At 40.0% G+C, this 11,542-nt stretch overlaps 7 protein-coding genes across 7 annotated transcripts; 3 read left to right on the top strand and 4 right to left on the bottom strand.

The window, feature by feature from the left end:
• Positions 1–54: 54 nt before the first annotated feature.
• On the top strand, positions 55–1,615 carry BBOV_IV007610 (uncharacterized protein). The gene is made up of 8 exons (XM_001610633.2): positions 55–468; positions 504–592; positions 630–831; positions 869–971; positions 1,007–1,075; positions 1,110–1,211; positions 1,248–1,328; positions 1,365–1,615. Exons 1-8 carry the CDS (start codon positions 98–100, stop codon positions 1,563–1,565), a joined length of 1,218 nt encoding a protein of 405 aa, XP_001610683.2. The 5' UTR covers positions 55–97; the 3' UTR covers positions 1,566–1,615.
• On the bottom strand, positions 1,577–2,952 carry BBOV_IV007600 (uncharacterized protein). Its single transcript, XM_051767339.1, has 8 exons — positions 2,693–2,952; positions 2,545–2,630; positions 2,287–2,508; positions 2,098–2,248; positions 1,976–2,063; positions 1,891–1,936; positions 1,741–1,855; positions 1,577–1,706 (listed from the first exon to the last, which is right to left on the bottom strand). The coding sequence occupies exons 1-8, from the start codon at positions 2,919–2,921 to the stop codon at positions 1,672–1,674; spliced, it is 972 nt and encodes a 323-aa protein (XP_051623290.1). The 5' UTR covers positions 2,922–2,952; the 3' UTR covers positions 1,577–1,671.
• Positions 2,950–4,465, bottom strand: BBOV_IV007590 (Nuclear transport factor 2 (NTF2) domain family protein). Its single transcript, XM_001610631.1, has 2 exons — positions 3,505–4,465; positions 2,950–3,469 (listed from the first exon to the last, which is right to left on the bottom strand). The coding sequence occupies exons 1-2, from the start codon at positions 4,385–4,387 to the stop codon at positions 2,997–2,999; spliced, it is 1,356 nt and encodes a 451-aa protein (XP_001610681.1). The 5' UTR covers positions 4,388–4,465; the 3' UTR covers positions 2,950–2,996.
• An 88-nt stretch (positions 4,466–4,553) lies between these two features.
• On the top strand, positions 4,554–5,440 carry BBOV_IV007585 (uncharacterized protein). Its single transcript, XM_051767516.1, has one exon. It carries the CDS (start codon positions 4,925–4,927, stop codon positions 5,210–5,212), a length of 288 nt encoding a protein of 95 aa, XP_051623657.1. The 5' UTR covers positions 4,554–4,924; the 3' UTR covers positions 5,213–5,440.
• Positions 4,911–7,046, bottom strand: BBOV_IV007580 (Acetyl-coenzyme A transporter 1 family protein). The gene is made up of 5 exons (XM_051767055.1): positions 5,779–7,046; positions 5,568–5,741; positions 5,442–5,529; positions 5,138–5,404; positions 4,911–5,102 (listed from the first exon to the last, which is right to left on the bottom strand). The coding sequence occupies exons 1-5, from the start codon at positions 6,664–6,666 to the stop codon at positions 4,951–4,953; spliced, it is 1,569 nt and encodes a 522-aa protein (XP_051623289.1). The 5' UTR covers positions 6,667–7,046; the 3' UTR covers positions 4,911–4,950.
• A 304-nt stretch (positions 7,047–7,350) lies between these two features.
• BBOV_IV007560 (putative tRNA(Ile)-lysidine synthase) lies at positions 7,351–9,895 on the top strand. Its single transcript, XM_001610628.2, has 5 exons — positions 7,351–8,445; positions 8,479–8,578; positions 8,613–9,294; positions 9,331–9,427; positions 9,462–9,895. Exons 1-5 carry the CDS (start codon positions 7,541–7,543, stop codon positions 9,823–9,825), a joined length of 2,148 nt encoding a protein of 715 aa, XP_001610678.2. The 5' UTR covers positions 7,351–7,540; the 3' UTR covers positions 9,826–9,895.
• Positions 9,896–10,315: 420 nt separating this feature from the next.
• On the bottom strand, positions 10,316–11,472 carry BBOV_IV007535 (Autophagocytosis associated protein active-site domain family protein). The gene is made up of 6 exons (XM_051767737.1): positions 11,144–11,472; positions 11,011–11,107; positions 10,881–10,976; positions 10,722–10,844; positions 10,511–10,683; positions 10,316–10,475 (listed from the first exon to the last, which is right to left on the bottom strand). The coding sequence occupies exons 1-6, from the start codon at positions 11,290–11,292 to the stop codon at positions 10,331–10,333; spliced, it is 783 nt and encodes a 260-aa protein (XP_051623667.1). The 5' UTR covers positions 11,293–11,472; the 3' UTR covers positions 10,316–10,330.
• Between the last annotated feature and the right edge of the window lie 70 nt (positions 11,473–11,542).

Below are 11,542 nucleotides of genomic sequence, written 5' to 3'. Positions count from 1 at the left end.
TGTTAATTGCGGCACACACACCTGAGGAAAATCTTTACCTCTTGTTCCTGTATATATTACTAAAAAGCAAAAATACAACCTGTATACATATTATCTAATGTACACATTACTTTATTTGAACGTAATGTTCTCCACATTCTTCAACCAATATATAAATAGCATTATTGTTACTAGGGACGACAAAACAAATACTTTAGTTAGGAATGCCATCCTTCCTTCATTCTATAGCGTAGAAACGTTAACTAAAGATTCATGTGTAACATTGTCATCTAATTTTGATGGGTACAAATCATTAAATTCTAGTTTCATTTACTTTCGCCTATGCAACAAAGCACCAAAAAGACCAAGCACAAGTCATTCTCATCAATATTCAAATAAAGACGGTGTATTTTCAGATACTGAAAAGGATAATGCCGAAGAATTGTCTGATGGCAAGTCACATGGCAATGATAACCTCAGAAGAGACAGGTAATGCTAATGAGCTAACAAAAACAGTTTTCCAGATTTCCCGAATCAGCCACAGTAACTATACATGCTCCAAGATACATTAATAGAAAGGTAAAAACACGATATAAATATAGTCCTATTGCAAGTAAGTGGTCATTGGTTTATTATTCCATGTTTCGAAGAAGTGCAAGGCGTTCCCAATGATGATACCAAAGAGGATCAATACAGATTATCTAAACATCTGCACATATGCGGCGGTGCTATACGTGGGCGTCGTTTATGCGTACCTCCCGTGTACCTTCGGCCTATGATGAACAGAGTGAAAAACGCTCTCTTCCCAAGTTTGAAGCACATGGGACTATTTGCTTATGGCTACGATTGCAAGTGAGTCGCGATTTATACAGAATTGCACATTTTACAGGGTGATTGATTTATTTTGTGGAAGTGGATCAGTTGGTTTCGAGGCGCTTTCTTATGGAGCCACGCATTGCACATTCGTCGACCTTTCCATCCAGTGCTGCAAGGTAAATTCACACAATTCGGTCAATAGATTACTCAGGCGGTTTCTGTAAACGCAGCTCATTGCAATTATGAGAATAAAGTTCGCATAATTAGAGCGGATGCAATGGTTAGTCATACTAACTACTATCTATCACTTCTAGGAATCCATTACATCTCCATGGTTACATTCCATCAATGACAAATTTGACTTACTATTCGCTTGTCCTCCTTACGAGGAAGTAATCTATAGCGATTTAATGAAGGTTCGTACATTTATACACATCTCAATAAAAGTGCAGCAAATTGCCAATACGACAATTTTGAACCCTAATGCGGTTGTCGTAGTGGAGTATCCCAGGGAAATTGAATATTTACCTTGGGTTGGTTCTTTGGAATTTATCTAATGTTGCGTGCAGAGTATAGAGGATGGCAACCTTCTGGGATATCGCAATCGCAAGTATGGTCGTACAATAGTTGCTACATATTGTTACAAGCCAACTGGTTCTCTATTCAGGTCATGTGAAAAGGCTAAAGACGAGTTTGTACCGACAACGTACAGTCGTAAACGGCTTAAAATTGAGGGATTCCTACCAAAGAGCAACCAGGATGACAGATGATATAATGTTAAAATATGTTACATTTTCGCCAAATATTTAGCGTGTGAAAATACCATTTTTGCATCTTTCCTTGGGTCTAAATTTGTTTTATCCATGACTTCCGCTTTTATCCAAACCCACCTTTATCTTCCAGTGTATTGTCTACATACTATGAGCACTAAATATACCTGCCTACCTGGGACTTCATTTTTATTGTCAAATGTTGCACGCGGATATTTTGTGATGTCACCCACAGTTGCATAGCACAAATTCTTTATATTGAACGTATAGCAGTAAAGTGTGGAACAAGACTGCAGCAACATCATTGCACAATCCAGATACATACCTTGAGCGCTTCAACATCCAGCAAATGATCGCGTACATGTGTTAGTCTTACAAACATTTAAACATTAATAGAAATGTGAACCCACCTTCTGTAAGCTAACATTCGTGTTGTATTTGATCCCTTGCGTTTTCCACCAATCATGACCTCAAGTAGGACGAGGTCTGAAGATTCACCTGTGTTATGTAATATAGCATACCACCTACAAACCTCGACTGTTGTAATATAGAGCACAACAGTATCCCTTTTTTACGATTATGGCAAACGACAGTGTATTCAGACCTGCGTGTTCATTCATGTAATCTACAACAGAATCAATGGCCATGGCATGGTCTACTGTTTCAAATGAATTGACATCATCCTGAAGTTATCTATGACGTTAAATATAACGACACTTACGGCCAATTCCAATCCTGGGAAGTTTTTGATGATTGTTTTGGACATTGCCTCTATGGTGTTTTTCGCCCTCTGAGCATCCACTACAAGGTTTTTGACAACACTTCTTGTCATTCTTTCTCCATTAGCTACTTTAGCTACCCAAGCCAGGGCTATCCATCTAGCATCAGATAGCTTCAGTGAAATTGAATCGGTGTCTTTGCTTGCTTGGATTATCCATATTGCCTGTTCAACATTTGTTTTCACTTGCAAACGACAAACCTGATCTATATCACTTTTGTGCCTACTTGTACGCGGGGTAGACTGTTGACTTTCGGTGTTATCAAATACTTTTGTCACATCGACACCTGATATGCCCTTAATATTGGATAGAAGTGTATCAACCTCCACAGGCTGGTAACACACTTACCATAGTTATGAAGCGAAGGACCCTCATCGTCCCTAGCACCAAAACAACATGACAAAGAACGTCTAATTTGTGCGATTATAATATGTCCATAGCTGGACTTGGCTGCATTTTTTTGATGCTTCGTACTTTGGACTTCCTCACGATAGAGGAAGTTTTCCGAGGCTGTTTCGCAGTCTTCGTAAAATCTACTGCTATAAAGGTGTGTGTACGAGCATTGTGAACCAGACATATCTGTTTTAAAATAAATTTACACAAATAATTACCGTGAAGGGCACCTTCACGCAGTATGTTGATATAGGCGTGTCTACCATGCATTATGCTTGTTATGTGGACGTAGACCTTGTCCCGCAGCAGGCAATTCACGCGAATTATGCCCTCTCTTGTGTATGTCAACGCTGAATCTCTTATCACGAACAACAATCCCTCCGCTGACAAGCACATCTGCTGCGTACCAGCTATCCACTAGAACAAAAGCAATTAATGGCACGTCTTCTCCACCATGATTCGGAATCTTGATATCAACGCGTAAAACCCTTGCGTCCTTTTTATTTGACGTCGCAAAACGGTTATTAATTGCTTTCCTCAGTTCATCAACCGTAACGTCTTTAGGTAGACCCATAATTACGCATCTACCTCTTTCGCGCATCTTTTGTGCATGACTGTCGTTGATTACTTCCTGAGTACTCGGAGGAGCCTGAGGCATCACTTGGTTCTTCGGCGGAACCACGGCTTCTGGCTCCTTATGAACAATGGGCTGAGTCTCTACTTCAGTTTTTTCTGTATACGATATAATAAAACAGATAATTACCAACCTGATACAATCTGTTCTTGAATGGTTACATCATTGACAATGTGAAATCGTGTTTTTGCCTGATCACCAACGAGAACGACTGCATGTGACACTCGTTTAGTCAGAATTTTGTTATTCATTCGTGTGTTAACATCTCCAACAATTAAAATTAGTAGCGAACCCTGATTTCCTATATTCTGAACTTCGATATGCCTGATATGAGCTGTGGTATGCTTCGGTAAAAATTGGGAGTAGTAGTTCTTGATATCTGCGTGACCGTTGACCGCTATTCTATTCCCGTGAAGGTCGTTTTTACAAATATGGGCTTTTCGAGAATAAAGGTTGAACATCCCACTAGGGTTGCTGTGGAGAAGCGAATAATACCTGTATACGAAATGATGGGCAACATCTTCAATGTCAACATTGACACTTGATTCAGGCGGCGAATTCACAGTTTGCGCTGTAGAAGGTTGGGTTGGTGATACATTTTCAACCACAGACGGGTATATTGCATCGTTCGTCGTCGATTGTGTAGCTTGAGCAGTATTCTGCAATGCCCCCGTAGTTGAATTAGGAAGGTTATTAACATAACCATTGTGGCCGTATCCAGTGGCACCACCCATAAAGCGATTATATGAATTTGAGCCAAAGCGCTGAGCCGGGTCAAATGGGAGGTTGGATTCATCTGACCACCCCGTATTACCAGAGTGCCCTTGGTACTCTCCTAGATAGAGTGGATTACCCACGTTAAGTCTAGTATCAGTCGACTTATAACCCCTAGGATGCCAATTAGCACCCTTTTCTTGGATTACGCTCATCCTCTGGGCAGACATCTTGGTTTTATCGACAAATTGGGGCTGTACAGTGTCGTGAAAGTGACCTTCTTTGGTTCCTTCCGCATACATAATGCACAATAGCGTACTTGTGTATGTCTACTACTATCACAAAGCTACTGATATTGACGTATGTTGTTCTATGGCCACTTTAGCCAGGAATAGGTATGTTTTAGACGTGCGGGTTATTGGACCACCCCACCCATGGGAATGTAACACCAATCATAGCCAGGTTTTATTCAATTATTCTATGTTTACACTCGTTATACTATGAGTACCATTGTAGTTTGCATTGTACTCGTTAATGTGTAAGCATAGTATTATTTTTATTTTGTTTTTTCGTTTGTCTTATAACAAATATTGGATAAGTGAGAGCCTTCTTGCTGAATCTCTGTCGTTTAGGGAGTTTAATGTTCTTCGTAAATATGTATTGATGTTTTTATATGGCATATTATTTTTACTGTCTACAGGGTGCATTGTTTATATGTATCGTAGTTTACCGTTAATAACGCATCCATTGGCAAAAGTGTAGACATAACGAACAAATCAATAATTGCTATCTACGTTATGTCAACTCTGTATCTATAGTTGGATTTTACACATGGGTGTATGGTAGAACATTTAATTGAACAACCTCAAGCCTCGGCAAACTTGTTCACATACCACTCGTTTACGCCATATGATTCAATGCGCAGCAATACCTTGCGGAATATTGGTAGCACTATGACACCCAATATGATGCATAACAGGCCTTCTATCAGCAAACCATCCACTAGACCTCGCGAATCTGAAGGTCTATACTACTTTTGCAACGTAACTTACACAATTCCAGAGCGTCTATCATCCAGAAGCCCAGTAAGCGCGGTACCAACTCTCCAACGTTCATTAGTGCATTGAGAAGGGCCATATAAGTTCCTCCTATTGACGGATCTGAGACGTCAGCAAACAGGGCAACCAATGCTACGCAAACCACAAGTTCGCAAATATGTCTAAGTATAGAGAGTACTACAACTGGTATGTAGAATAAAACAGTTACCAATTGACTGTGCGGCATTGTAGTGTAGTACAAGCCTGCCACATACGTCAACCCTGCGGTGAAATTAATTGTAAAGTAATAGGAACTTACCCACATAACTCATGACTACTAGTAATCTCATCCTTAAACCCTTGTAAATTACGTCTGCGCTGCTTGATCGCCTTATTGCAGTTGTTATCTGCATTGTTGATTACGTCACCATGTAGTGTAACCTACCAATGGAGGGCCTACGATCTGTAACGGTATGATAAATGGCGTTATGGATGCCAACAAATCTTTGGGCACTCCCTTTTCCAGAAGTTTCAATTCGGCAGGTTCTTCGGGTGAGTATATTAAATTAATGGTAAGAACCAGTTTGCCTAATAAAAGTGCCGGTTCAAGTTTGAGTATCTGAATCAGATTGATTAATAATCCGATCTATAAATACCTGGATCAATAGGGCATAGCTTTGCTTAATCATATTCCACCTTCGGGTAGCTGGGCTTGTGTCAATTATGCCGATTTCAGTTACAGGTTGGAGTTCTATTAGTGTTGGCGCGTCCTCTACTTCGTGTATAAACATCACTAAAACCGTGACTGCCAGAGTGACTATACCAAAAATGCGAATATAATGCGACATTATACCAAAATCTCGATCCGCTATAGCTTGCACATGACTTGAAACATTGTCTTCTCCTGCCCCCGTAACAATAACATCTTTAGTTTGATTGATGATACGTGACATTTGGTTACTGCTAAGTATGGTCAAACAGACATAGGATATATTTATGCCGATATGCTGCCCAGCTGCATTACAGGTGGATGCATGTATGCGCATCTCAGGACGGAGCATATTTAGTGCCCAGCCGTCCACCACTACATCTTGAGTTGCCATGAGTATGTATGTAATAGTACAATATACTAGCAAGGCAGTTACATCAACTGTTTCTCCATGTTGTCCCGTCCACCTGTCAAATCTGTTGTTCGCGCTAACAAATAGCATTAGACAAGCTGTGATAAGTTGTACTGGTATAATCCAACATTTACGCTTGCCTAATCTCCTAGAGTACAGCGATTCCATAATTGGTGCCCATAGGAGCTTAAGCGACAACGGGATTGCAGTCAAGGATAAATTGCCCATTTGAGAGTACGACACTTTGTTGTATATAATCAGCGGAAGCGAGAGGTGGATTCCCATTGGTATGCCTTGTATTATGTACAATGTTAACAAAATCACAATCGCCTTGAAATCATAAAATGTATATGATAAAAGCTTTTTATGTTCCCGCTCTTGCTCGGCATTGGTAGCGTAGTTAGTCACCACGTTCAAACCCATTTTTGCTTATAACAGTCCCCGAAGAATCTCATATGTGTCGTTTGACTGAAACCTGGAGCCGCACTTTGGCGTCGATTTATGATCAGGGCTTTTAACTCCACTGTAAGTATACCAGTTTTGGCACCCTCTTACCACTTCAGTTTTCAACATCCGCACAACCGATACTTACAATCTGGTATAAACGAAATAACAATTGCATGCCTATCTTTACTCTTAACATGCCACTGGGATTTATAATGAGTTGAAGATTCCACATGCTCTTTTGGAAATTGATGCCTTTTTATAGGTGTGAAGAAGTCTTTTATACTCTTTATATCTACTCATCTCAGACGTGCGACTATTTTCTTTTCGTTTATAAGATGATAATGTAGACATTCTAGCTTCTGCAATCATACGAATCAAACAGAGTCAGCAAAAGTTGTCAGATACAATAGCTTTTAGATATATATAAAATCCTTATGCTTCATAAAATTGCTTCTGGATTTCCTAAAGTATACATATTTCGCATAGTAACATCGATTGTATACTGGTTTAGCACTGTAGGGGGATATTATTTAATCATCAATTTTGGTAAATGCTGCCAATTCACCCCTGACCTTCTAAAGACATTACAAACTGCAGTTTTAATGCTAGATGCTTGGTTTATAGTTTAATTTCACGGTCGACATATTTTTTGACAAATGTGCATATGCTTCAGTTACACACGTGACGGTTACCGTTGTACCTAGAATTGCATCCATGCCTATATTTTTAACAAAAACATGTTTTTAATGCTTTATTAAGTAATTGGTTAGGTTTTAATGTGACGGTATGATTTTTTTTCTATAGATTGGACCATAACTCTGCGTGATTTACGCTATCATTATGAAACGACATGTTCATATGGATTTGGTTCAATGCCATATGGATATGCCAGTTGTTACAATGTTTGGAAAACGTTGCTAGTTTTAGGATTGTCGATAACAATCATTTAGTTGGATTCCTTCGTGGACGTCCACCATTCCGAGTGAATACTACGGAGGAAAAGGTTAATTCCACGGATGGAGCTCCACCTTACGTTAACGTAGAATTGCCTGTAAAGGCTTTGTGGAATGTAATAAGTGAACATGTCATATCAAAGGTATATCGTTGTGCTAATGGTGATTCAAAAGCGCTACCTGTGATTCTCAGTTGCAGCGGCGGTCAAGATTCCATGTCTTTGCTTCATTGTTTGGGATTAATCAAACATTATGCTGGTGGCATGGTAGCATCGACTCCTTGGTCTCGATATTTAGATAATAATGATCGATTCGACCTTCCATCAATCTATCAATCATTAATGACTCTATTACGTAATACCTACGTTGTGTATTTTGACCATTGCGCTCGTCCAGACACTGATAAAGACATTGATGTGATTCGTTCGGCCTGTGAAAAATACGGCCTAAAATTCCATCTAGAAAAAGCAGAAAGTCAAGTAAAGCAGTTAGCGCACGATGATATCAGTGGTAACTTTCAAAAATGCGCACGCGACTGGCGTCGAGAAGCCTACAGGCGTTTAATAGACGATATAGACATCTTACAAGACGGCTCTGATAATTCAGTCAGTTATTCTGATAGCTTATTGAATGGGAAAATATTTAACAAGCGTTTGCTTTTACAAAAATCCGAGGATTTGGACGCTGCCTCTTTAATCAACGAACATACTCGCGGTATTGTCCTAATGGGTCACCATTCAAATGACAATGTGGAAACTTTTCTATTTAAGTTGCTTCGAGGCGTTCACCTTAGTAACATGACGTAAGTTAACGTTATTTCCATAATAGCATCCAGAGGAATGGAGCGAATGAGCTACCTCGACTATAGCAGAGATATCGTAGTGATTAGGCCATTTATACAGCTAACAAAGTCCGCATTGGGTTTGTTTCTAGAGGTATGCTTTTGTTCGCGAATTTTAATGCTTTCAGGGCGTCAATGGGACATTTCATGAAGATTCATCTAATAATACCGCCAAGTACACGAGAAATCGCATACGCCAATCAGTGTTGCCTGAGCTTCTGAACGCGGCATCGCCAGGGGAACGCCCCGAGGTTGCTTTGGAATCCTTGAATAAGCGTTTCTGCAATTTAAGTGCTCAAAGCCGCACTTTAAAAAATACTTTAGATTTTGAGGCGTACATGTTCAGTGACTATATATCGTCTAAATACGGGGTACCAAATCACTTTAATCTACCCGAGTCAAATCAATCAACTTTCGCAAATCACGACAGTGCAACAACACGGCAGATAGCACAAGTATACAGGAGTTTTTACCATAACATGTACTCCAGTTTCAAATTTGATAAGGCCGTTATAAACGGTCGTAAATATATAAAAACGTTACAGTTTTTGAGATCAATTGGCCTGGAAACTAAAGAGGTGTTCTTCGTTGATGAGTGGCTCATGATACAAAGCGAACTTTTACGCAAGGAAATACTCTTCAAGTTTTGCTTGAGAACGTGTGGTGAAGAATGCCTGTTGAGCAGTCAAGTGTCAGACCGATTATACACGTTTTGGTCAAAGGAACCAAACACTGATGCAGTGAAGATGCATGTATTCCCTGGTGGGAAAATGATAGCACACCAAGGTACTATTGCAAAGCCATATAGACGTAAGTTGTGATTTTTTAGTGTACATTCTACTCTAGCAGCTACTTGCAAGGGCCCCTATGAACCTGATACGGTATATAATGACGGCCACTGCATCTTCCGTATATTTGACAATTTTAAAGTTCAAGTGATGCCGTAAGTTTTTTCTAGAGGTTTCATATGTCAATAGTGCTGGGGACCGTAGTCGATCTAATTCCTTCCACCTTATGTTAACAGTTCCGCTATCAAGCGTTGGAGGTGAGCCCACGGCATTTGACATTCGTCAGCTAAGGGATGACGACATTGTACCATCTGATTCTTTGTGGAATCGTACTGCATCATCGGTTTTGTCTAAGATGAATTTCCCTCAAATACTGCGTGATGAGTTACCGGTTATCGCCTTAAAAGATAGCAACCATGTTATTTGCTTTTATGGTGTCAACATTATGGCTCCTTATTATGACACGAAGGTACAGAAAGCTTCATTTTCATTTGGAAAAGATTCACTAACATCAAACCACACTAGACAGTACGTTATTAAGGTTTTGAAGTAGCTGAAAATTTACATGTGAACCTATAAATGAGGCCTTTGCCCTAGGCAGCTTGGCCGAGTGGTTAAGGCGACAGACTCGAAATCTGTTGGGTTCGCCCGCGCAGGTTCAAATCCTGCAGCTGTCGCACCTATTCAGAATTTTATCGCTTTGGAATCTACACAAATATGATCCATATTAATGATTGAGTATTAATTAAAGCATAACGAGCGTAATAACCGCGACAATATGAGGAATCATTACCAACGTTTGTTTAAGATCATGCTAAATTTATCATTGTAATTATCGGTACAACATAGTTATTGTCATATATAAACCCAATTAGCTGCTTAATGGCGATCATTATTTTGGAATGTGTATTTGTAAATTTCAAAACTTGACTTTGATTTTTATGGTAATAACACAAGGCAGCTTGGCCGAGTGGTTAAGGCGACAGACTAGAAATCTGTTGGGTTCGCCCTCGCAGGTTCGAATCCTGCAGCTGTCGAATTTTTCGTATAATTATATATTACATTGCGGTATTATTTGCTGCAGTTGTGTCATTCCTTTCAACTAAGCTCGCATTCTTATTGTTATTCTTTGGTGGAATAAAGCAAAACCTTGGCAGCACCGATGCCCAAATATCAAATGCAAATATGATAGCATTTTCTGGTCTGTTTAGCATTTGTGAATCATTATTCGGACTAACTTGTATGTAGATTTGCCATGGTTTTGTCTGTATAGCGCTTCCATCTGACAGCATGGGTGTACAGTCAAGTTCAGTTCTCCGGTATACGGATGCCTACCAAGAGTGATGGTTTTACCAGCATACTCAGACGGCACATCTTGAAGCATCTCATGTTGCGATAGTGTCAGTCCGAACTGCGATAGTACAGAGAAATTAATAGCCTCTAACTAACCGTATTGAATCCTATTAGCCATATTCTAGGCGTCTCATAGTAAAGGTCATATGTTATGCTTACATCGTATCGTCTATGCGGTCTGCTTGGGACGCCGTCATCGTATAGTTTTGTCGTTGGGCGCTATATCTACTGATTGTACGATGTGAATCAACTAACATTGGTACAGTGTTCACCCTTCGCGGGATCTAATAACTTTGAATCATTATCATATACAGCATCGCACAACACCCATTCACCAACGTCTCGTGTGACCTATTGCCCTTATATTTGTCAACCAATAACATACGAGTTTAGGTAAACTTATGCAAGGGATGCCATGGGCACGCAGGAGTTGTTTGTCGGATGGCAAGCAGTCAAGAGGAGGTCCATTATATTCAAGTACCCTGGTACCGTATGATCAATAAGTGAACCTTACTCACCAATGCCACCGGCTATCAGTAGCGACGAGCGAATCGCCGGCTAATATGAATTCGGAAGGCGTTACCGCACCCTTTCCTTGGAAATCAAATCCTGTGTTTGGAAGCAAAGTGCTGGCGCTACCTAACAGTATGTCATGCGCTTGCTGCATATCGGTTCTATTGTGGCAACTATATCATATTATAATCACGGTGCCCTTGTATGCTAATACACAGGTAGATTATCTGTTACTCTATATTACAATCCTTGTAATTTCATCACATAGAAACACTTGTTAGTTACGTCTGGAATTCTATAAATATGAATTCATAGTGCGGATGAACCTGGACTGGCGATGCACATACACCCATAGTCGCACGTCGTACCGTACCCTCGCGCCCCTCTACAAATCCCTATTGGAC

Source organism: Babesia bovis (genome assembly GCF_000165395.2).
Source record: "Babesia bovis T2Bo chromosome 4 map unlocalized Chr4_1, whole genome shotgun sequence".
NCBI classification, from domain to species: Eukaryota; Apicomplexa; class Aconoidasida; order Piroplasmida; family Babesiidae; genus Babesia; species Babesia bovis.
The sequence above is the reverse complement of the archived record's forward strand: the minus strand, read 5'-3'. Positions and strand labels throughout refer to the sequence as shown.

What these genes read in the sequence shown, in the direction of transcription:
- BBOV_IV007590 (XM_001610631.1), bottom strand. Translation starts at nt 4,387, where the DNA reads ATGTATGCGGAAGGAACCAAAGAAGGTCACTTTCACGACACTGTACAG. An exon ending in TCAAGAACAGATTGTATCAG is followed by an intron (nt 3,470 to 3,504) that starts GTTGGTAATTAT and finishes TATCGTATACAG; the next exon opens with AAAAAACTGAAGTAGAGACT.
- BBOV_IV007580 (XM_051767055.1), bottom strand. Translation starts at nt 6,666, where the DNA reads ATGGGTTTGAACGTGGTGACTAACTACGCTACCAATGCCGAGCAAGAG. An exon ending in AGTAGTCATGAGTTATGTGG is followed by an intron (nt 5,405 to 5,441) that starts GTAAGTTCCTAT and finishes ATTTCACCGCAG; the next exon opens with GGTTGACGTATGTGGCAGGC. An exon ending in GATAGACGCTCTGGAATTGT is followed by an intron (nt 5,103 to 5,137) that starts GTAAGTTACGTT and finishes ATAGACCTTCAG; the next exon opens with ATTCGCGAGGTCTAGTGGAT.
- BBOV_IV007535 (XM_051767737.1), bottom strand. Translation starts at nt 11,292, where the DNA reads ATGCAGCAAGCGCATGACATACTGTTAGGTAGCGCCAGCACTTTGCTT. An exon ending in AGGGTGAACACTGTACCAAT is followed by an intron (nt 10,845 to 10,880) that starts GTTAGTTGATTC and finishes CAGTAGATATAG; the next exon opens with CGCCCAACGACAAAACTATA. An exon ending in CATGGCAAATCTACATACAA is followed by an intron (nt 10,476 to 10,510) that starts GTTAGTCCGAAT and finishes AATGCTAAACAG; the next exon opens with ACCAGAAAATGCTATCATAT.
- BBOV_IV007585 (XM_051767516.1), top strand. Translation starts at nt 4,925, where the DNA reads ATGGTAGAACATTTAATTGAACAACCTCAAGCCTCGGCAAACTTGTTC.
- BBOV_IV007600 (XM_051767339.1), bottom strand. Translation starts at nt 2,921, where the DNA reads ATGTCTGGTTCACAATGCTCGTACACACACCTTTATAGCAGTAGATTT. An exon ending in TCCTTCGCTTCATAACTATG is followed by an intron (nt 2,631 to 2,692) that starts GTAAGTGTGTTA and finishes AGGGCATATCAG; the next exon opens with GTGTCGATGTGACAAAAGTA. An exon ending in CAATAAAAATGAAGTCCCAG is followed by an intron (nt 1,707 to 1,740) that starts GTAGGCAGGTAT and finishes CATAGTATGTAG; the next exon opens with ACAATACACTGGAAGATAAA.
- BBOV_IV007560 (XM_001610628.2), top strand. Translation starts at nt 7,541, where the DNA reads ATGTTCATATGGATTTGGTTCAATGCCATATGGATATGCCAGTTGTTA. An exon ending in GTTCACCTTAGTAACATGAC is followed by an intron (nt 8,446 to 8,478) that starts GTAAGTTAACGT and finishes AATAGCATCCAG; the next exon opens with AGGAATGGAGCGAATGAGCT. An exon ending in TTTAAAGTTCAAGTGATGCC is followed by an intron (nt 9,428 to 9,461) that starts GTAAGTTTTTTC and finishes ATATGTCAATAG; the next exon opens with TGCTGGGGACCGTAGTCGAT.
- BBOV_IV007610 (XM_001610633.2), top strand. Translation starts at nt 98, where the DNA reads ATGTACACATTACTTTATTTGAACGTAATGTTCTCCACATTCTTCAAC. An exon ending in TAAATATAGTCCTATTGCAA is followed by an intron (nt 593 to 629) that starts GTAAGTGGTCAT and finishes CATGTTTCGAAG; the next exon opens with AAGTGCAAGGCGTTCCCAAT. An exon ending in GCTTATGGCTACGATTGCAA is followed by an intron (nt 832 to 868) that starts GTGAGTCGCGAT and finishes CACATTTTACAG; the next exon opens with GGTGATTGATTTATTTTGTG.